The following is a 20,646-nucleotide window of genomic DNA, read 5'->3' as shown; positions in this document are numbered from 1 at the left end:
AGGCGCGCGGGCGGATCGGGTGATCGGCCAGCTTCCGGGAGCGCTTAAAAGAGCGGCGTCGGGAAGTGCAGCCCCTTCTGGCGTCCCCCTGAGCCATTCCCGGTGCGAAGTTCCGAGCCGGCGGAATGAAGGGAGGCGCCTCAAGTAAGAGCGGCCGCCCGCCGAGGCCGGGGCGCTTCTCTCCTCGGGGCTCAGCCCTGCCCGTTGCGGGGGCGGGAAGGTTCGGTTGCCGTCCGCCAGGGGGTGGGGCCGCGCACCCGGACGACGGGAGGGGGCGGCGCCGGAGCTGCCTTCCAACCAGGCGCCTCAGGGCCCGGCTCGAGAGCGAGAGGCCCTTCGCGCCCCGGCCCCGTGAAGGGCTGGGCTCGCTCGGGAGCTCGGCGCCGCCGCACTCGGTGCAAAATCGCCCGGGATCTCTGTTCAAGTTCTGTTCGTCACGATGTTGGGACGGGGCGCCTCCGCTCAGTGACCAAAAGCATCGAGAGACCTGTTTCCAGATACCGCCCCTGGCAGCTCATTGAGCCCTAGCTGCTTTAAAGCAGATGCCGAAACAACAGCAGGCAATTTTAGACTGAGACTGCATTGCTATAGAGTACATTGCTTGGTCTAGGTCTCATTGAACTCTAGGGGTCTCACTTCTGAGTAGCCTCACGAAGAATTGCACTGCCTTGTTTTTGATCTGCCCAGCTTTCCCCTTCCATCAGCCTTGGTGGTCTTTAGGGCTTCTTCATGCACCGTAGAAACCAAACGTACCTTTTTAAAGATGGTGTATGCACGGTAGTCAAACCCAACCCATCACAAACTTCCCGATGTCAGTGTACAACTTGTATACATCTTTCAAAATGCACATTTGTCATTCTTCATATATTGCGGTTGTAATGCGCTCACCCTGTAGGCAGAGCACAAAAAGCTTCAGAGCTTTTTAGTGTTCTGGTGATATCTGTACAGTATTTTGGGGATAGTTTTAAAAACAACATAAACTTCCTGCAGTTCATGGGAACAAGGAACCCTTGTTAAGAGTACTTCTCTTCAGGTTAACCAAGTTCCATTGACTCATACTGGGGTGTATTCCTAGTATGTTCCTCATACTCTACGAAGTCTTGTAATCTGTGATTACCCACCATTTAAGGATTGGTCTAACTTTTGAGTTCTTGTAAATATGGTGCACTATGTCACATACTACATAAATTACTTGATCCTGTTATGGTGTTACTTGAATATAAAACACTGGTACACAAGGAAGTAACTTTTGGTGCACACAATCCTTTGGCTGCTATTTCTACATGATAGGACATGTGTTCCTTACCTGTAGCATTTCTTTTTCCTTTCCTTTTTTTAGATTTGTTTGCTTTAGTTGAGATACAGTACAGCACAAGTCTGTGATAAAAGAATCTCCAATGTCTGTTGTATTTCAGATTACTGGAGGTCAGATCTAAGCGGCAACATGGACTCACTGGAGGAGACTGGAGGTTCCTCAACAGAGGAAACTGGAAATTCCTTAACTGAAAACTACTTTGTAAATTACACTTTCACTGACCGTTCTCATTCAGGCCGTGTGGCCCAAGGAATTATGAAGTTGTGCTTAGAGGATGAGCTCTTTGCAGATGTCACCATCTCTGTAGAAGGCAAAGAATTCCAACTGCACCGCCTAGTTCTCTCGGCTCAGAGCTGCTTCTTCCGTTCTATGTTCACTTCCAATCTGAAGGAGGCACATAACCGGGTGATTGAGTTACAAGATGTTAGTGAGAGTGTCTTTCAGCTCCTTGTGGACTACATTTATTATGGAACTGTAAAGTTGAGGGCAGAAGATTTGCAGGAGACTTACGAAGTAGCAGATATGTACCAACTAACCGCCCTCTTTGAGGAATGCTCCCGTTTCTTGGCTCGAACAGTGCAAGTGAAAAACTGTTTGCAAATTATGTGGTTGGCTGATCAGCACAGTGATGTGGAGCTCTATACGGCTGCCAAGCACTGTGCCAAGTCATACTTATCACAACTTCAAGAAACTGAGGAGTTTCTGCACCTTCCTCTCCGTCTCCTGACAGATATTGTCTCAGGTAGGTAGATTGGTTACTGAGACCTGTGGTTACTAAGGCCTTTCTGAGAGATATGGATTAGTACCATGGCATTTGTTTCAGACCTAGTTTTTTGTCAGATGCCTTTGATTGCCCTGGTACATGGCTCTAAAGTGGACAGCAGGAGCACCTTCCTGTTGGATCTGCTGCATCTCTCAGAGGCTTTTGGTACAATAACTTGTGGTATTCCAGGTTATATAGTGAAGATGAGGCTTGGAAGCACTTTTTAAACAGATTCTAGTCTTTCCTGGAGTAACAATTCTTTAAGGTGGTACTGGGGGCCTTCTCATCTCTTTTGGTTATGAAGTTCCACAGGGCTCTGTTCTGTCCCCCCTTCCCCAATTGTAATTTGTTTTAAACATTTCTATACCCATTTCTATACCCATGTTACAGATAGGTAGCCGTGTTGGTCTGCCATAGTCAAAACAAAAAAAATTTTTTCCTTCCAGTAGCACCTTAAAGACCAACTAAGTTAGTTCTTGGTATGAGCTTTCGTGTGCATGCACACTTCTTCAGGTATCTGAAGAAGTGTGCATGCACACGAAAGCTCATACCAAGAACTAACTTAGTTGGTCTTTAAGGTGCTACTGGAAGGAAAAAAAATTTTTTGTTTTATACCCATGTTATTCTACATGAAACCACTAGGAGTGGTGATATGGAGATTTGGAGGTCTATGCAATCAGTGTGCAGATTACATCCTACTCATTCATCACATTCCAGGGAAACTAGCAGTTTTAATAGAAATGGAAATCATTAATAGAAATGGGCTGGATGGCAGCTAGTAAATTGAAGCTTCAACTAAATAATAGTAGTATATCCAACCTAGAACTAGGGGGCGGTATCCACCAAAGTAGAACCACTAGTTATGATCTTAAAACCCTATATGGTTTGGGAACAGGATAAATTCCTCCTGTATTAGCTTACCCATGCATTCACATGCTCTGCAGAGGCCTTTTGTTGGTTCTACATTCACTTGGTTGTAATGAAGGGGAAGGTTTTTTGTTGGAACTCCCTGCCTAAGGATGTTGATATTGTCCTCTCCTTGACCATCTGCTGCGCTGCAAAGCTCTTTCCATTTAAAATGGCTTTTGGCCTATAGTAGCTGGACTATACTACTATACTACTGGTATGTAATCTTTCTGTCTCATATATATTTTATTGCTGCTGTTTAATTGCTTTATTGCTTTTTGTTGGGCCTTGTTGTAGTTTATGGGTTATCTGCCTATGGGGGTTAGCAGAGCTCTAGACATTGACTTCTGTTGGTTCAAGCAGGGCAAACCCATAATCACCAATGCCAAGCAAGCATCTTGCTGTGAAGCCACTAGGCCTAGAATGCAAGATTGCTTGCTATGTCTTTCCTATCATATTTACACTTTCAGAAACCCCACAGCAGCGAGGTTATGAAAGCTGTTTATAACCCACAGCTCTAATTACCCCATCCCCTCAATCTCTGGATTAAGACCTAGCAGCTCTGTTTGGCGGTTGTGTGCTTTTCTGCTGTGGGGAACATGAAACGGACCCTTAGAGCTCTGCTCTGTTATCCTCTCTTGAGGGAGCTCTTTTTTTAGTCCGCTATCTCTAGGAATAGCAAAAATCCATTTTGCTTGCTGTTGAAAGAACCACCTACATCTTGATTCATGTTACCTAGGAGTATGTTTTGATAAGCTGTAAAATGTAGTTCAAAGTGTTTTGTTTTCTAGCTGCTTAAGAGGTTTTGTTACAGTCAAGCAATATATTACATTTTGTCAAAATAAAATAGCTCCTTCTGGAGATAGATTTTACAGTAGCCATGTGTTCTTCAGTAATGCTATACAGTATACTGTTAAATCTCAAATTCTTAATTTTACTGTGTTTCACATTTGAGTTTAACATAGTTCAACCCTGATAACCACAAATACCTTTTTTGTTACTAATGTTATAAAAATATTTCACTTCATGCATCTAACACACAGCTCTTATGTAGTAAAGGTGTACCCCTTTTTTCTACTCTTTATTTTTACTATCGCAAAATTGTTCTATAGGAAGCATTTGTGGACAGAATGCAGTGAACTTGTTCTGTCAGCGCAAGAATTTCTGCTTGTGCAACAGAATTCTCCTCTCCCCCATGCGCACCCTGCACCCTCCCCAAATCAGCTGCAGAGGGCTAGAGAAAAACCCAGAACAGATTTAGGGGGCACATAGTGGAAGTTCCATTGCACAAGTGGAATTCCTAGCACTGACAAAACAAGTTACTCGCATCCTGCCCTATATGTTTAGCCAGGCCTGTGGAAACATGTCATGGGGAGCCAACATCATCTAATATGTTTGGCTGGGGGAGGGCGAATTGTCTGCAGCTCTGGGTGGTCATGCAAGAAGACAAATCATATGTCAATATATCTTTGTGAGGAATTGAATAAATCTGAAATTTGTTGACTGCAGCTCTGGTAGAATTAGCATTGAAAGGTAAATCCCCAGATCCACCAATAGTTAGGATAAATGTCCGGTTTTCTATGGCAACCACTTCTGGCTCTCTTCATCATCTAAAGGTTCAACCACCTCCTATTTGGCTTTCTGCTATTAATGTAGTTACAGAACTTCTTGCTGTTGGTCTTTGATTTTAGCAATGTGCTCCTCAAATTCTTCTTTTTTTTTTTTTGCATCACTTTTCGTCCACTTGCATTTCTTTTGCCAAAGTTTGTGTTCCCTTTTTCTCTCCTAATTTGAACAAGGCTTCTATTTTATAACACTTGCGTGTTAACCAAGTGGACATCCTCTTGGCTCTGGTGGGACCTTTCTAAATCTGAGCATCTAATATTGTGATTTTAAACAACACCCAAGCAGTAGCATCCTCCTTTCCATGACAGCAAAGGAGCCGTCACCCTTGGAGCGTAACAAGAGCTATTATGTTCCTGAAGGCCTTGTCCACCAAACTCTCTTCCTCCCTCAGCTTCTCTTGGTCAGCCACTTTGGCCTCAAGGGAGTGAATCTGTTTCCTGAGAGCTGGGAGCTCATTGCATCAAGGACAAACCCAATTTTTTAAACCACATACAGGGGTCAGCAAACTTTTTCAGCAGGGGGCCGGTCCACTGTCCCTCAGACCTTGTGAGGGGCCAGACTATATTTTTTGGGGGGGGGAATGAACAAATTCCTATGCCCCACAAATAACCCAGAGATGCATTTTAAATAAAAGGACACATTCTACTCATGTAAAAACACGCTGATTCCCGGACCGTCTGTGGGCCAGATTTAGAAGGCGATTGGGCAGGATCCGGCCCCCGGGCCTTAGGTTGCCTACCCTTGACATAGATGGTGCATGTGACAAATTGTATAATACACTGGAAAGCCCCCCCCCCACCTCTGCTGGCATTCTACCTGCATATCTACTTTTGCAGTTTGTTTGGGTTTACTTTATTTGGAATTTGTTGCGTCAGAGGGTGGAGGAACAGTGTGCTGAAGGACCTAGAAAGGGATTGGACATTACTTCCTGAATAATTACGTACTAGATTGAAATTGATTTAGAGACTGAAGACCTCTTGGCACACAACTCAAATATTCTATGCAGTTATGTACTCCAGGTAGTTTTTAATACTCAGTTACAAGGGTCATCATTAGTTACGATATGTAACATGATAGTTATATTACAAAGTTTATTAAAAATTTGAACTGAGACAATACATTGCTTAGTCTTAAATATTTATTTATTCAATTTATATCCCATCCTTCCTCCCAAAAAAGCCCAGGATGGCGCCTGATGTATGTAGTTTCCCTTAATGCCAGAACTCAGAGCTAGAGGAAACTCAGAAAAAAGCAAGCTTAATGGCCAGCATTAATACTGAATAAAGTTTAAGATTTATCTGTTGTTTGGCCTACTGACCCACTTTTTCAACTGAAATCCCTATTAACTTCTGCTGGTTTCTACAGCCACTGATCTTATTACTAGTAATGGGATTAACAAAGAACCAGCTTTCCCACAGAAGCAAAGTCCTGCTATCCTGAAGAGCAGGAAGCAGAGTACTTAATTGAATCAGGCAGTGGAACTGTATTTGACTGGACTTACATCATTGTACTGAAAGCACTGAATATTTAAAATTATTTCCAGTATCTCTGAGCAATGCAGTAGCTTAAAACATGTCAGGATTTGTAACGTGGTTAAAAGTTTCTTTGTACACAATATCGTCACCCAGAATTATACTAAATGTTCTAGTGAATAGCTTTTCTAAAATGACAACCAAATTCATGTCTGTTGCAGCATCACTTCTTAAATGTTGTTCTTTGTGAGACATATGACAAGGAAATATTAAAAAAGCCCTCCAAAATTAAGCAGGACAAAATGAAGGCCTAGCTGTTTATCTGTGGCAAGCAGAGAATGTAGTCTGGTCCTGTTAATAATGTTGAGGCTATGGTTACCAGATAACAAATTCATTAAGTTGACAGCCTTGGGCAGGAAATATTTTTGCTGCTTCTGTAGAATAGAAATGCTAACATGCAAGGGCTCCTGCTCTTGTTTATACCAGCTAAAGCTGGTATGTGTTGGGGGGAAAGGGAATACTGTACTTGCTATGCCCATGCCATGAAAATTTTATACTTGATTGATTGATACTTTATATGGTTTTTTTTATCTGCAACCATACAGATGGGGTTCCATGTTCACAGAATCCAGCAGCTGCCATAGAAACCTGGATTGGCTTCAATAAAGAAGAGCGTGCAGGTTTCTCAGAGATACTGCGATCAAGTTTAAAGGTACATGACAAAGCAGTCTATTCAGTGTTTCAGCCTGCCTCCCTTAACTGTAATCAGTGTAGAAAGGTTTCCATAGTTAGAAACGTGGGCTGCCCTTGACACTAGAGTGATGTAAGCAGTGGCAATCAGTCTGATGTGATAATAGAATTGTAACAGGGGGTGGAGAAGGATCTACTGATGGGTTGCTTCTCCTACTCGATCCACTAGGCAGAATCAGCCCTGCCCTTTCAGTTCCAGAAGGTACAACAGCTAGCTGTAACCAAAAAAACAAAAGCATGGCAAACCCAAGAAGGAAAACAAAATACCCCATGAAACAGAAGATTAGAATTGCAGAAAGTTAACAACTGCACTATCATAACCTCATTTCACCCAACCATGGATACACTACTATGGTGGTTCAGAAAATGAACTTATCACTGTAAGTCCAGTGTTCGGTTTTCCTGCAGTGGAGGACGGGATCTGTGGTTGGGATATAAAACAGCAGTAGCCAGGAGGCCACTGCAAGGACCTCCTACCTTGGCACCACTTGCCAAAGCACCTTCCTGCCAAAAGATAACACAGCAGAATCAAACGTATTCCTCCTGTAGCGCTTCAATAATGTGAAAACAGGTGGTCATTGCTTCCCTGCAGATGTCAACTCAAGGGGCATTAGTGCTAAAGGCAGCAGTCAAAGCACTCCTGGTAGCGTGATCCAGAAGCTACATAGCACTTAGCTATGCATGTCCATATCCATCAAAACAGAGTAGTTGAGGAGACATTTTTTTCTTGCAAAGGGCTTGGCTAAAACAGAATCAGACTGTCTCAACTCCTTTGCTCATCCCAGGTAAATTCACAGCAGCCTATGAACATCTAGTGACACTCCTTTTCCTTGGGACCTAGCCAAAAATGATGGTGATTAACTTCCTGAGCCCTGTGAAAAATAGAATTCCTTTTAGGAATGAATGTAGGGTGAAGGCCATTGAATCTGAGTGGAAGATACAGAGTTCTTTCCAAGATGGCAAGGCTCTCTGCTCTGAAATCCTTACAGCAGAGGCAATTAACTACCAAGAAAACCACCTTATGGCTCAGACACTCTTAAGGTTATGGTTATAAAACTTGAAATGTGATTTTGCGAGGGCCTTGTTTAGGTCCCAGGTAGAAAAACGATATGCCAGGGGAAGTTTCAAGTAACTCCTTATAATACAAGGATGTGAGGATATGCAACCCTTGCATCCCTGAGACAGAAGAGAGCTGCCACTTGCCTTTTTGGAGTATTAGGTGTCAAGCCCCAATCCAGACCATCCTGAAGGAAAGTGAACACCCACTTTGATGTTTGCATGCAATGTGTCCTCATCTTTTCCTGAACCACCTCACAAAGGCCTTCCAGATTTTCTCATAGGTGCAATGTGCACGAGTTTTATATTAGTTTAGAAAGGTAATGACTGCTCTGTGGGCAGAGCCTTTATGTTCTAGACCCCTCCTCTTTCAGTTGTTGAACAGGAAGGTACAATGTCTGGGTGGAGAAAGTGTCCCTGAGATCTCTCTTCTCTCTACCAAAAGGATCCCAGTCCCATCAGATTGGAAAACCAAGCCATGCTGGCCCAGAAGGGAGAGACAAACAACAATTTCACCCCCTCTGCACACACCCTTTAAGATCATGGTTGTGGGTGGAAATGTTTATAACCTGCTCACCTTGGAAGTTGGCTAAGGACACAAACAGATTACCTATATATGGATTCCCTTCTCAGCTGCTGGAAAATACTCAATTGAAATGCTAGTTTAAACTTGCTAGCTACATAATTCAGTAACTGAACCTGCGTTTCTTAACTGTTTATCTAGTTTTCGTCTTCCTCGTAATATAGGAAGTTGTCTGTAATGATTGACAGCAAGTCTCCAAAATTTCAGACAAAAGTCTTTTCCAGCTCTACTTGGGGGTGTTAGGGATTGAACCAGAGGCTTTCTGCATGCCAGGCATTGGTCTGGAAAGCTATATACATTATGGTTATAAAATGAAATGAAAAAAAATAAGAGTCACAAAAGACTTCAGTCCCAGCATGTCGGCTATCAGTGGCCTAATACATTGTGGTAATTGTGGAATAGCTTACTAGTAATTTGAGCTGTGAAACCCCAAGCTAATTTGCTGTAGGTATTTCTTTGCACTTATCATTGGCCTCCTCTTGACTGAATTTCTGCATGCATATCTATGCACAACTTTAATGAAATTTTGTTTTATTGTTTAGGAAATTGGAGAGAACGTTCATATCTACCTGATTGGAAAGGAGTCATCCCGTACACATTCTCTTGCTGTCTCACTGCATTGTGCAGATGATGACTCCATCAGTGTTAGTGGTCAGAACAGTTTGTGTCACCAAATCACTGCAGCTTGCAAGCATGGTAGTGACCTCTATGTTGTTGGAGGATCCATTCCACGGCGCATGTGGAAATGCAACAACACCACGATAGACTGGGAATGGTGTGCCCCCCTGCCCCGCGACAGGCTACAACACACTCTGGTTTCTGTGCCCAGCAAGGATGCGATCTATTCACTGGGGGGCAAGACACTGCAGGACATCCTCTCAAATGCCATCATATACTACAGAGTAAGAGACAATGTATGGACAGAGACTAGCCAGCTGGAAGTTGCAGTGTCTGGGGCTACAGGTGTAAATCTCAATGGTGTCATTTATTTGTTAGGCGGGGAGGAGAATGACCTTGATTTCTTTACCAAGCCCTCTCGGCTTATCCAGTGTTACGATACCAATACAGAGAAGTGTCATGTAAAGCCTTACGTGTTACCCTTTGCAGGCCGCATGCATGCTGCTGTGCACAAGGACCTGGTGTTCATTGTAGCAGAGGGGGATTCGCTGCTGTGCTATAACCCTCTGTTGGATAGCTTCACGCGGCTCTGCTTGCCAGATGCCTGGAGCTCAGTACCATCTCTTTGGAAAATTGCTAGTTGTAATGGCAACATCTACATCTTCCGGGATCGTTACAAAAAGGGAGATGCCAACACCTTCAAACTCAATCCAGCCACTTCTGTGGTGACTGTCACCAGTGGCCTCAAGGTGCTACTCACAAATTTGCAATTTGTGTTGGCATGAAGGAAGAAAGGTGCAGTGCCAGAACAACGAAGACATTCCTTTAAACAGCTCAGAGATGTATAGACCCCATAGCTCCAGCTCCTTGAGAAAGATCACAATACTTTAGAGAGTTCCCTGCCCCACCTTCCAACTCCTGCTCACAAGCAGCAGCATTGTAGCCACACATAGGCGGCATCCGCATTCTGTCTGGATTACTGCTGTCACTGTGGTCCCCTGCTGGTCAGCTTCTTGTGTCTCAGAACCCCACAGCTAAGAGGCGTCTTGGGCCCAAACCCTTTACCAACAAGCCCTATGCAAAATAGATGAAGTATTTATACTGTCTTATGTTGCAGGCTATCTATTGCAGCAATCTGTCAAGGTACAAAACATCCCTTAGAGCTGCAGCTAGCAGATAAAAGTGAAGGCTCCCTCCTTTATCAGGGCTACGAAGGACAAATCTAGCAAGAGGTACTGAAAGTAACATCAGCAATGCATTGGATATGATTGAACTAGGAATAAAGGAGGCAGCTATCCCAGACTGTGTTACTACTTGGTAAAAAACAGAAAGCTTGGACCCTTGCCCTCATATTTAGAGTGCTCATTCAGTGACATATGGGGCTGGGGGGGGGGAGAACATGTTAAAAGAGGAGAATCATGTCAAACCTATTTGTTGATGCTGTAAGATCCTTGGGGTGCAAGTCTCAATAAAGGCCTTCCGGAACAACACAACTTGTTTATAATTGCTTGTATTTGAGAGGGAGCAGTGCTGACAGTGGTTCCATGCTGGTGCACTGAGATAAGTAATAATAGAGACCAGCAGTAGAGGCAAACCATGTTCAGCTAGGAGTCATAAAGCTGGAAGCTACCAGATCTCCTTTGCTCTCATGCTTCAAGAAACTTTGTGGTAGCTGAGACAACAGTCTACCCCTAAACAATATGTTAGGAACCAGATGTTTTCAGTGGACGGTTCTGCACGTTGTGTGTTGGCTTGTTCTTTCCTTGCTGAATCTTTGGTGGCTCTTGCTGTGCAGGAGTTCCAGCAGTTACACACGTATGAAAGTCTTCCAGCAACTTCATTTGCTTTTCACGTATGATTATATGAGGACGTATCTTAAGAATTGTGGCTATTGCTTGTTGAGGGGTACAGTGGTGGAGCTGCAAAGGCAGAAAATCCAAATGAAAAACTATCTAAGCTGGGAACTAACTAGCTTAAGCAATGGAATGGAAAAACAGATAGTGAGAAAGGGAAGTTCAAAAACAATACCCTCACATTTAAAAGAATCCCAAATATTTGTTGTCATTTGTGAGTCTGTTGGCTAAAATCTGCCTTGCAGATTACTTGATTACTCAACAACTGTTATACTTAAGCATCTCTTTTTTGCTCCTGCTGGAGGAAGAATGGCTTCTGCATTGCTTTCCATTCAATCTCAAAGCATAATTGATTATATTTGGGCTATATGCTCTTAACACTATCCAAGTATCCCAGCATGATGAATGGATACAAGCCTAGACAAATATCTTATTTTCAAAACTAAATGATGTACAACTGGTAAGGAAAAAATGCACTAATAGTCGTCTATCTAATATCCTACACATGTTCTTCCCACTTTCCAGGCAGCAAGGGGCTTGCAAGTGCAAGCATTTTTCGTTCATACTGCCAACTTTAATACAGAAGTGGAAATGACTCCCAAGTCCATCCCAGTCACAGGGAAGCTGACAGTCATACTCATTTTCTCTCCCCATGAGTACTAAATGAAGTGCTATACCCTAATTAAAGCCAATAAATTAAGACCATGTTGGAAGCAGAGTAGCAGTCCTGGGAAGAGTTCCGCTTCTCTTATTCTTGTTTAACAGAAGCAGTTTGTGTACAATTGATCCATTACCACTTTCTCGGTATATTGGAAGCTTTCTTACCTGAATTAAATATGCAGCAACCATAGTGGCACTGCGAAAGCGGCCAGCTTTGCAGTGCACATATACTGAGTTCCCAGATGCACGATGCTTCATCACAAACTCAACACCTTTATGCAGATTTTCCAATGATGGGACGCCAGTCAAATCAACAGTACTAAGGCGCAACTGTTCTACACCCATTTCCGCCCATTCCTGCAATTAACCCAGAAAACACAGAATCATCCATTTGGAAAAGAGAGGCAATGACCACTGTCACCTTTTCATTGGGCACAATGAAAGTCAAGGGAACGATGCCACAAGAAAAAGTTGCTAATTTGGGCTGCAGTTATCTTCTGAACCCTACTAAACTCCATGGGACTTACTTCTGAGTAGACACACATACAATTGCACCGTTAAAAGTTATTGAGGAAAGCTGAAAGGAAGACTGCAAAAACGGGGCTAAGAAAATAATGTGGGAGACAAAACGGTAAAATTAGGTAGCAGTACAGTGAGGGTAACTAAGTGGGGAAAGGGGGAAATTTATCTGAGTATAATTCCCACTGGCCTCTGCATTTATTCAGAAGTATGAACAATTATGTTCAACATGCCTTTCCACCAAGTAAACATGCACATAATTGCAGCCCAAGTCAAGACGTTTCAGTGAAAACATGGCCTGAGGCTTGCGCACCATAGGAGGGCAGTTTGGTGCTAATGCAGCAGTTTGCCTTCACCCCCAGAGGCACACTCCATTGTCTCTCAAGACAGACGGGTGCTAACAATGTCTGTGTAAACATGCACAGATATGGTAGCATAACATGCAGTTCTGATTCAGTAAGATTGTGGGCTGTCCTGTATCCCCCTCAGACAGCATTCTATACTGATGTTTAAATATTCCCTTCTGAGGGAGCTTGTCAGTTGGATCCCCTGTTTTCTTGGACACAATGGAGCTTGTGGGGGGACTCACCTCAGAGGAATAACACAGGAAGCGAGTCTCATACTCTTCGTTCATGGTGACCACTCCTCGGACATTCTGCTCCTCTACCAACTGCAGGAAGAACATACAACTAAGTCCAGGTCTCAATATATTTCAGTACCTAGCCCATCCTCTCCTAATGGTTCTCACTCAATATGTGCCATAAACAGAAGCTTCCAGACCGAAGGCCATAGAAGCAGGTTCCCACTCCCTTTTTTAACCACTTTTGGTGGAATCTAAATTGTTGTTCTGATTTTAATTTATGCTTTAGTTTTGTCAATATGTTCTGCTGCCATTTTAGCTATAATTTTTGCATATTTTATTTTGTTCACTATTGTTCAGTTTTCTTCTATATAATGTTTTATACATTTATTCTGAAAACTGCTGTGTGATTACCATACAATGAATAGCAGTCTATTATTATTATTAAATTTATATACTGCTTAATGCCAAGATGGCTTCTGAGTAGTTTACACAACATAAAAACCAATTGTACAACATTGTTAAAATACACAGCAAAACAATCCCATAAAGCAATAAAATATAATCATCCACAATGATTGAAATATGCAATCAAACAATTCCATTCAAACAGCACAGCAATTAAAACATGTATCTTCTAAAGCAAGTAGAATGTCAATACAGATGGGGGCCTCTTGTATTTCTGCAAGGTATACATGCCTCAGCACTGATACCAGCAGTTAAAAAGTCCATCTCTGCAGCATCACAAGCCAACAATCATCAGGTTGTGGCAGGACTAACTGGGATCTTAATGCTTTTACCTGGCAATGGAGCAGAGGTCAATCAGGTAACCTGGTTCAGGGTTGTTTACGACTTTGTTGTTTAGTCGTGTCCTTTACATCAATCAATCAAAGAACTAAAAACTGGCTTGGTGGCCAATAGGCAGTAAGTGTTGATCCCTTCACAATTGAGGTGTACATCCAATAATGGGACACTACTTGCCACCTGGACCTCAGCATTCTAGACCAGCTGCAGCTTCCAGAGCAGCTGTCAGAAAAGTTCACAGTGCATTATAGTAGTCTAAACATGAGGTTACCAGTGCACATTGTCACAGTGGCCAAACTACATTGTCCAGAGTCCAGGAAATTTGACTAGGTGTTCTTCACCAGCGAAGTCCCTCAATGCTATTCTCTGAGATCCATCATGCAAGCTGGAGCAGAACCACCACAGAACAGTCTATAAACCTGATTTATAAATCTACCTTTGCAGGTTACAAATTGATTTGTACCATTAGTGGCAAGAGATAAGTTATTCCTTCTGCTCAGTGCTCCACTGCAGTGGGCCTTGGACCCAAGAGGGGCAGCTGCCCGCGCTTGAGTTGAACCAAAGTTGGAGAAAGGCTTGCTCAGGAACGTTTCCAGGGCTCACTGCTCAGCCCTTCATATGAAACAACAGAAGCAAGGATAACTTGTAGCTCCTGTGCCCCCTAAAGAATAGCCCCAGCTGTTTGCTGGGTTCGAATCACCATGTGCTTGCAAACTTTGAGTTTCTGACAGATTTGAGTCTCCATCTTCTTCCATGTTGACAATCCTACACCGGCTACCCTCTTGTTGATGGGGTCTTGAGCACTTTTGCTGGCAGATACCTTGGTATCTTTCAACAGCAGAAATCGAAGAGGTAAAGGCTTACCCATAGGATCTACCGAGCGTGTCCAGCGCAACAGTGCACGTGCCTACTCGGGAGTAAGACCGCGCCGAGTTCAACATAGCAGTGGGCGCAGGGCTACACCTGAGTTTCTAAAGGGAAGGATGCAGCTAAACAAGCAGAAACCTCGTGCGCCGTGGAAGCTATTCCGAGGGACCTCGCTGCTCCCCAGCCGAGTGACCCGCAGAGCCAAAGCCTTGAGGAGAAGGCGAGGAAACGGCGCCTCGCGCTGAGCCACAGCTCCCGCCCAGCAGCTGAAAGAGCACCCGCGGGCGAGACGCCTGCTCCGCCCGGCCCAGCCCTCCCGTTACCTGGCGGCTGCGTCCCCGCAGAGGCAGCGCCCCCAGCAGCACGGAGCGGTCGACGCGGCTGAACCAGGGCCGCTGCGAGCCGGGCAGCCACTCCCGCACCAGCGTGTACAGCAAGGTCGGGTAGAACAGGACCCGCGCGGCTCCGGGACCCAGCGCGCTCAGCACCATCGCCAGGCCGCCGACCTCTTCGGGGCGGGGAGGGCCGTTAGGGCAGCTCATTGCGCTCGGCGGAGAGGGGGCCGGGCCGCAGGCATCTCGGCGGCGCGGACGAGCCCGCGCGTCCGGACGCAGCTACAACTGTCGCGCGGGTGGGCGGGGGAGAGCAGCGAGCGTGCTCATTCGCGGACGGAGGGGTGCGCGCGCGGGGACGAGTCCGCTCGTTCCCTCGCGCGCCTTTATCTCGTTGGTGCGCCTCCTGCCCTGGGATGGTCTTTCCCGGAAGTGCCGCCATCTTGCGAAACCGGCCTGAGGCGGAGAGAGCCGAGCGGGGCGCGGGCGGATCCCCCGGGGCAGGCGCGAGGGCGGCGGCCGCCAGGAGGAGCCCGGGAAGGGCAAGGAAGGGAAGGCGCGCAGCCGACGGTGAGTCCGCTCAGTCCAGCTCGCCGGCGGCGGACGGGACGTCCATTTCTCCGCCTTATTAGGACTCTTCTCCCTCTTTTAATTGGGCCTCGTTAGGACCCGAACGACTTTCGCTTCCCTTCCCCGCTGGCGAGACGGGAGTTTGGGCGGCGGGGGGGGGAGGGGAGGCTGCGCTGTCTGCCCCTTTTCTCTGCCTCACAACGGCCGCTGCCTTGACGCTGACGGGCCGCCAGCTGCGCGGGTTGCCTGCCTTCCGCGGGTGGCGGGGCGGGAGCGTCTCATGACCAGCCGGAGACTGTCCCAAACCCTGGGGGGGGGGTGAGAAGGAGGGAGAAGCGGCTCTCAGGCGCTTGGGTGGCGGGCAGCGGCGGGTGTTGACGCCTCTGGTGTTTGCGCTTCTCCTGAAATAGTTGCTGGCGAGACATTCCGGGGTGGGGGAAGAATTTCGCAGGCGCGCTTTATCGCCCGCGGAGCTCCGGGGCAGCGCAAGCCGCTGGCGTCGCCATCCCCGGGCCCAGGGGGCGGGGCTCGCCTCCGAGAGGCTGAGGGTCTGACGCCACACGTCTGTGTCTCTCGCCTCGTTACGGAGCTCCGCTTTACCTTTGAGATATTACTCTCAACTTCCACTCCCTCGCCGGCAAATTTGATCCCCCGGGCCGTGATGATGACCCGCTGGAAAGTGATTCCGACGAGGGACGGGATGTACGATGTATTCCTGGCGGTTTAATGGACCCCAAGTGGAAGGAAAATGAGGAGGTCGGAATCCCTGGAAGATCGGCCACGTGCTGCGATTTAAATGACGACCCTCTGACTCTTGTGAAACGTCTCCCTGGCTTATAATGGCAGCCCCCTTAACTCTCCCCTGGCCACTTGGCTCAGTCAGAGTAGTGCGCCACAAGTAGTTGGGGTGTTGTGTTTCGAAAGGCATTTTGCCAGTAGGGGAGAAATAAACGCAGTAAACTTAGAGCAGAGGCAGATGAGTGAAAAGGTAGTCAGTGAAGTACAAATGGAGGAAAGAGGGACATGAGGGAGATGCTTTAAAAAATAAAACAAAGTACGGGTTGTACTAGTACTTCAGTCACGTTATGGGTATGTTTCAGTGCTAAACTACACAGATACTTGCATGGTTCATATATGTGGTTTCTTGTGTGGGAATTGCTGTACTGCACTTTCGCCCATAAATTTATTAACTTACTCTTAGGATACTAATATATGAGAAAATACTGCATGTATATGCTGCTTCCTTGTTCCATGTACTGCTCCATTGCAGGAACATACAGTACTAGAACAGTTTCTCTTGCTGCAGAAGAGGGAAGTGTTGCTGAGAGACCATTTTCTGTACAGTTTTACATGGTCTGGAATTTACTTCTCTCAGTTTGCTATAGCTTGGTCTTTTTTCTTCTTCAAATGCTTCTAGAACTATTCACTTTTGCCACTTACATAAAACATTCATGTAGTTCCTAATGTTTCGTTTCCTTACTATGTTCTGAGTACAATGGAGAAACAGGATATTGGGAAGTGGCTGTCAAGGTGGACAAGAGGAGAGGGCATTACCTATCCTATGCCTCTGTGTAATGTGTTTTCATTGCAGTATACTATACTGCTATGATGGCTGCTTGCTTTGCCCCTTGATGGGGCGGAAGCATACTGAAGTTGGCTGTCAGACAGAGTGGTCCCTCTGCTTCCTCCAGGGTCACACTACCTGTTTCAAGGCAAGGGGGAAAGGTGTAGTATTAGGGTAGATGAACAGAAAGGATAGGGCACAGAATGGCTTGAAAAACTGATTTGAGGGGGGAAGGGATGGAGTGAAGGGAAATAAGGCAATGAGCAAAGAGCACTTCCTCCACCCCAAGGGAAAATGGGATATTGGTTCCTATTTCTAAAAGTGTCTGAAACTGCATACCTTTTTACTTTCTCTCAGATATGTGGAGTGGCTATCTTGAAGAATACTGCTCCGGGTAACCCTGAGATCACAGGATGGAATAATGTTTTTGAATGAAATTGCTCTTTGAATGTTTTAACAGTTTTGGAATGTTTTTGTTTTTAAATTGTGGATCTATTTGCTGCCCTGGACTCCTTCAGGAGGAAGGGTACGGTATAAATTCAATCTATCAGTCAATAAAAATGCAACACTTAGATATATTACTGAATGATGGTGGAGACTGACCTCTCTCCTATGGGGAGGGGATAGAGTTCCTTAGTCCTTCCACTCCTTCCACATTCTGCTAGTTGATTGCTATACCATTTTGTGGTGGCTTTGTCTACTATTCTAGAGTTGGATTTTTGTACACTGTAAATGCCCAGTTATTCACTTGATATACATTTGCTTGCATTTGGCAACTGAATGTTTGTGCAGATTTTTGCTGCCCTTACAAATTATTTAGTGTGATTCCTGACTGCATTTTTTGTGCATCTGGTCATTAGGTTTGTTCTTTCCATACTTGTTTCATCTAGTTAGAACATTCCAAGTGGAGTGTTAAAACTGAAAACACACTGAGCTGATTTGCATGTCATGTTCAAGTCAGGGGTACCTAATCTGTGTCCTCCAATTGTTGGTTTACTGCAGTTTCCACCATCTCTAAGAACATAAGAATAGCCTGCTGGATCAGACCAGTGGCCCAACTAGTCCAGTATCCTGTTCTCACAATGGCCAATCAGATGCCTGTTAAAAACCAGGATTCCAACAACTGGTATTCAGAAGGATTGCTGCCTCCCAACTGTGGAGGTGGAGCATAGCCATTATGGCTAGTAGGCATTGAGAGCTCTCTCCTCCATGAATTTGTCTAATAATCCTCTTTTAAAACCACCCAAGTTGTTCACCATCATTGCTTCCTGGGGGAGTGAGTTTGACTATGTGCTGGTTGTAGACGTACCTTCTTTTATCTGTCCTAAATCTTTCAACGTTCAGTTTCATTGGATGTTGATAAGTATTATGAGACAGGAAGAAAAAAAATTATCTGCACTTTGTCCATTCCATGCATAATTCTATAAGCATCTACCATGCAGCCACAGAAAGCCCTCTCCCTGGTTCCAATAAAAAAAGATATATATTAGTGGGACCAGAAGTAGGACCAGAAACAAATACACAATCTGAGTCCATATTTGTTCCTGCAGCATGGATTAAATCATGTGTCTCTGTTTTGCTTTAAATGAGGCTTGATTATTTTTTGCTTGCTGTCATGCATAGCTGTCAATGCAAAGATAGAGGTAATCCAATCTATGTGTCTCAGAATGAAGGCTGATTGGTGGGTTCATGAAGGGATTTTTGTCCTGTGTAAAATGTGATACACCAGAGTGTGTATCATCCCTGACACATTTTAAAGCATATGGAATCTGGTGCTTTCCATATGCACTTGTCCTTAATATATTTCTTGCTGTAAGAGTAGCTGCAAAATTGGAAATGCTCGTTTTGTTTAATTCAAAAATGCACTGTCCTGAAGATGTGTTCATTACTTCTTCATCTCTGGATGATCTTACAGATGTCTCTGGACACTTTTTTCCAGACATATGCTATTCCACCACCATTTGTGTTTCTGGGTATCTGGGCAATGCTTGTTTAACTTGCCGGTAAATACAGTACCATTGTCTATGAAGAAGTCAGCCTAGTCCTTGAAGGCCTCTTCTTACCCAGGGTCTAACTTATTTAAGAGCCCAACCTTATCAGCTTAAATCCTGCCTTGTTATCCAGCAAATTTTTCATGCCTACCATCCACTTCTTCTTTTCCCTAGCTTGAGCGTGCTGCATAGTGATTTCCTTGCAGCCTGTCTCTGAAGCTGAGTTGCATGGCAGTGATAACCTCATTGCAAGGCCGAGAACATTGCAAGGCCTAGAATAAGGCCGATACTAGTACAGGCCCCAGAACTAGTATCCTTAAAAGTTTTATTATTAAAAAGTACCACTCATTTCTTAATTTTACCATTGTGAAACTGTAAAATATTCTTATGCTGTTCAACCTAACTTTATTTTTAAATTTATGCATGTGCTAAGAAAGACAGTTACCTTAATTTCTGCCCCCCCCCATTTATTTTTCACAGGAAAGTGAATATCATAATTCCCAGACCAAGCTGTCAAAATTATGTCTGTATTTGTCACCTTGCTCCTGAATTTGTCTGTATCACTCTGTCTTTTTTATGAATGTAATTATAACTAGTCTGCATGCATGCAGATCCTTGTCTCTCCCATTGTTCAGAAATTTTCTGTAGTATCCACTTGTCCATTAACATTTGAAAAGTGGGTGAGTTTAACACATTTTCCCCTGTCAATTAAGTTTCCTTGCATCTGTTCATGGCATCTAGATTTTTGGTTATATAAATTGGACATTTTCTTCACTAAACATATTTTGCTACATTTCTAAATGTGAAATAGCTTCGTTAACTCTCACTGGGTATGTATATATTAGCGGGCAGAGCAGAAGCTAGCTTCTCTTAGCAACCATGTAAGGGTAAAACCGCTGAATTTTTTGCTCCTCAAGAGAACTTGGAGCTAAAACAGTTCTTCATGTCTTCTGTATTGGTACAAATGCTGCAAACTAGCTTGCAGAGTGGATGGCCTTGTGTGTTGCATTGTATTTCAACCAGGCTTCCAGTCCCTGCATTTGCCAACCTGTTAGTTTGTATGCATTTTTGCTACAACTAAGCAAGCAAAAGATGATAATGTTGGTCTCTGGCAGTGCTAATGGACTTGGAATATATCTTGTTGATAAAGTAACTAGCCTGTGAATGGGTTAGCTCAGAAGATCAGAGACTTAAACTTTGAAACAATGAATATTTTTCATCGGGGGTGTTTGAAGACCCTGTCATCGGTTGGGAGAAATATATTTATGAAAGGGCATTATAAATTCTGTAATTATTTGATAATGTGGGCCCATAAACTTTGAGTTGGCATACACACCAACCATTATTATACTTAGAAAACTTGGGAGAGGGGTGAATTTGTGCTTGGGTTGGAGCTACCAAACCAGGGAGACTTGTACTGCTTCTGCCTTTGAAGTCCAGTGTAAAATGAAAGGCACGCCCCATAGGACACTGTGTTCTAAGGTTGTGCACCACATATTTTTACTGCTTGGTTCCTGTGATGGTATCTCAGGAATATGGTGTGCTGCATTTTGATGCAATATTATCTCCCAGATAACCAGAGAGATTTAACATCCATGAGCAGTTCAAAAGCATACTGGCTCGAGTAGATAAATAGATATTACTGTGGCTGGAAAGTAAATGACATTTCCATGCACTCTGGCTTCCATCATGGTGTCACGTTGTGCCATAAGTGGTTTACTCATGTTGGCCACATGACCCGGAAAACTGTCTGTGGACAAACACTGGCTCCCTCGGCCTGAAAGCGGAGATGAGCACTTCACTCCATAGTCAAATTC

General features: G+C 44.5%; 3 protein-coding genes across 42 annotated transcripts in view; 2 read left to right on the top strand and 1 right to left on the bottom strand.

The window, feature by feature from the left end:
- Window positions 1-3: 3 nt before the first annotated feature.
- Window positions 4-10,582, top strand: KBTBD4 (kelch repeat and BTB domain containing 4). Of its 2 annotated transcripts, none has more exons than XM_083604735.1 (4): window positions 4-144; window positions 1,416-2,057; window positions 6,688-6,794; window positions 9,014-10,582. In XM_083604735.1, exons 1-4 carry the CDS (start codon window positions 126-128, stop codon window positions 9,872-9,874), a joined length of 1,629 nt encoding a protein of 542 aa, XP_083460861.1. In that variant the 5' UTR covers window positions 4-125; the 3' UTR covers window positions 9,875-10,582. The 2 variants fall into 2 exon arrangements, with proteins under 2 accessions (XP_083460861.1, XP_083460862.1); XM_083604736.1 differs by lacking the exon at window positions 4-144 and adding an exon at window positions 315-465.
- A 1-nt stretch (window position 10,583) lies between these two features.
- PTPMT1 (protein tyrosine phosphatase mitochondrial 1) lies at window positions 10,584-15,087 on the bottom strand. Its single transcript, XM_083605777.1, has 4 exons — window positions 14,696-15,087; window positions 12,711-12,791; window positions 11,768-11,959; window positions 10,584-11,008 (listed from the first exon to the last, which is right to left on the bottom strand). Exons 1-4 carry the CDS (start codon window positions 14,912-14,914, stop codon window positions 10,793-10,795), a joined length of 708 nt encoding a protein of 235 aa, XP_083461903.1. The 5' UTR covers window positions 14,915-15,087; the 3' UTR covers window positions 10,584-10,792.
- A 52-nt stretch (window positions 15,088-15,139) lies between these two features.
- CELF1 (CUGBP Elav-like family member 1) overlaps window positions 15,140-20,646 on the top strand; it is a 39,207-nt gene continuing 33,700 nt past the window's right edge. For 22 of the 39 annotated variants that reach the window (XM_083604868.1, XM_083604867.1, XM_083604866.1 and 19 more), the window contains exon 1: window positions 15,140-15,274. The gene's annotated coding sequence lies outside the window, so the exon portion shown is untranslated. The other 17 variants (XM_083604862.1, XM_083604860.1, XM_083604857.1 and 14 more) reach the window with 3 other exon arrangements.

The sequence above is a fragment of the Podarcis filfolensis genome (genome assembly GCF_964270895.1).
Source record: "Podarcis filfolensis genome assembly, chromosome: 1".
Classification (NCBI taxonomy): Eukaryota; Metazoa; Chordata; class Lepidosauria; order Squamata; family Lacertidae; genus Podarcis; species Podarcis filfolensis.
Note: the sequence above shows the minus strand (reverse complement) of the source record. Positions and strands in the feature narration are given on the sequence as shown.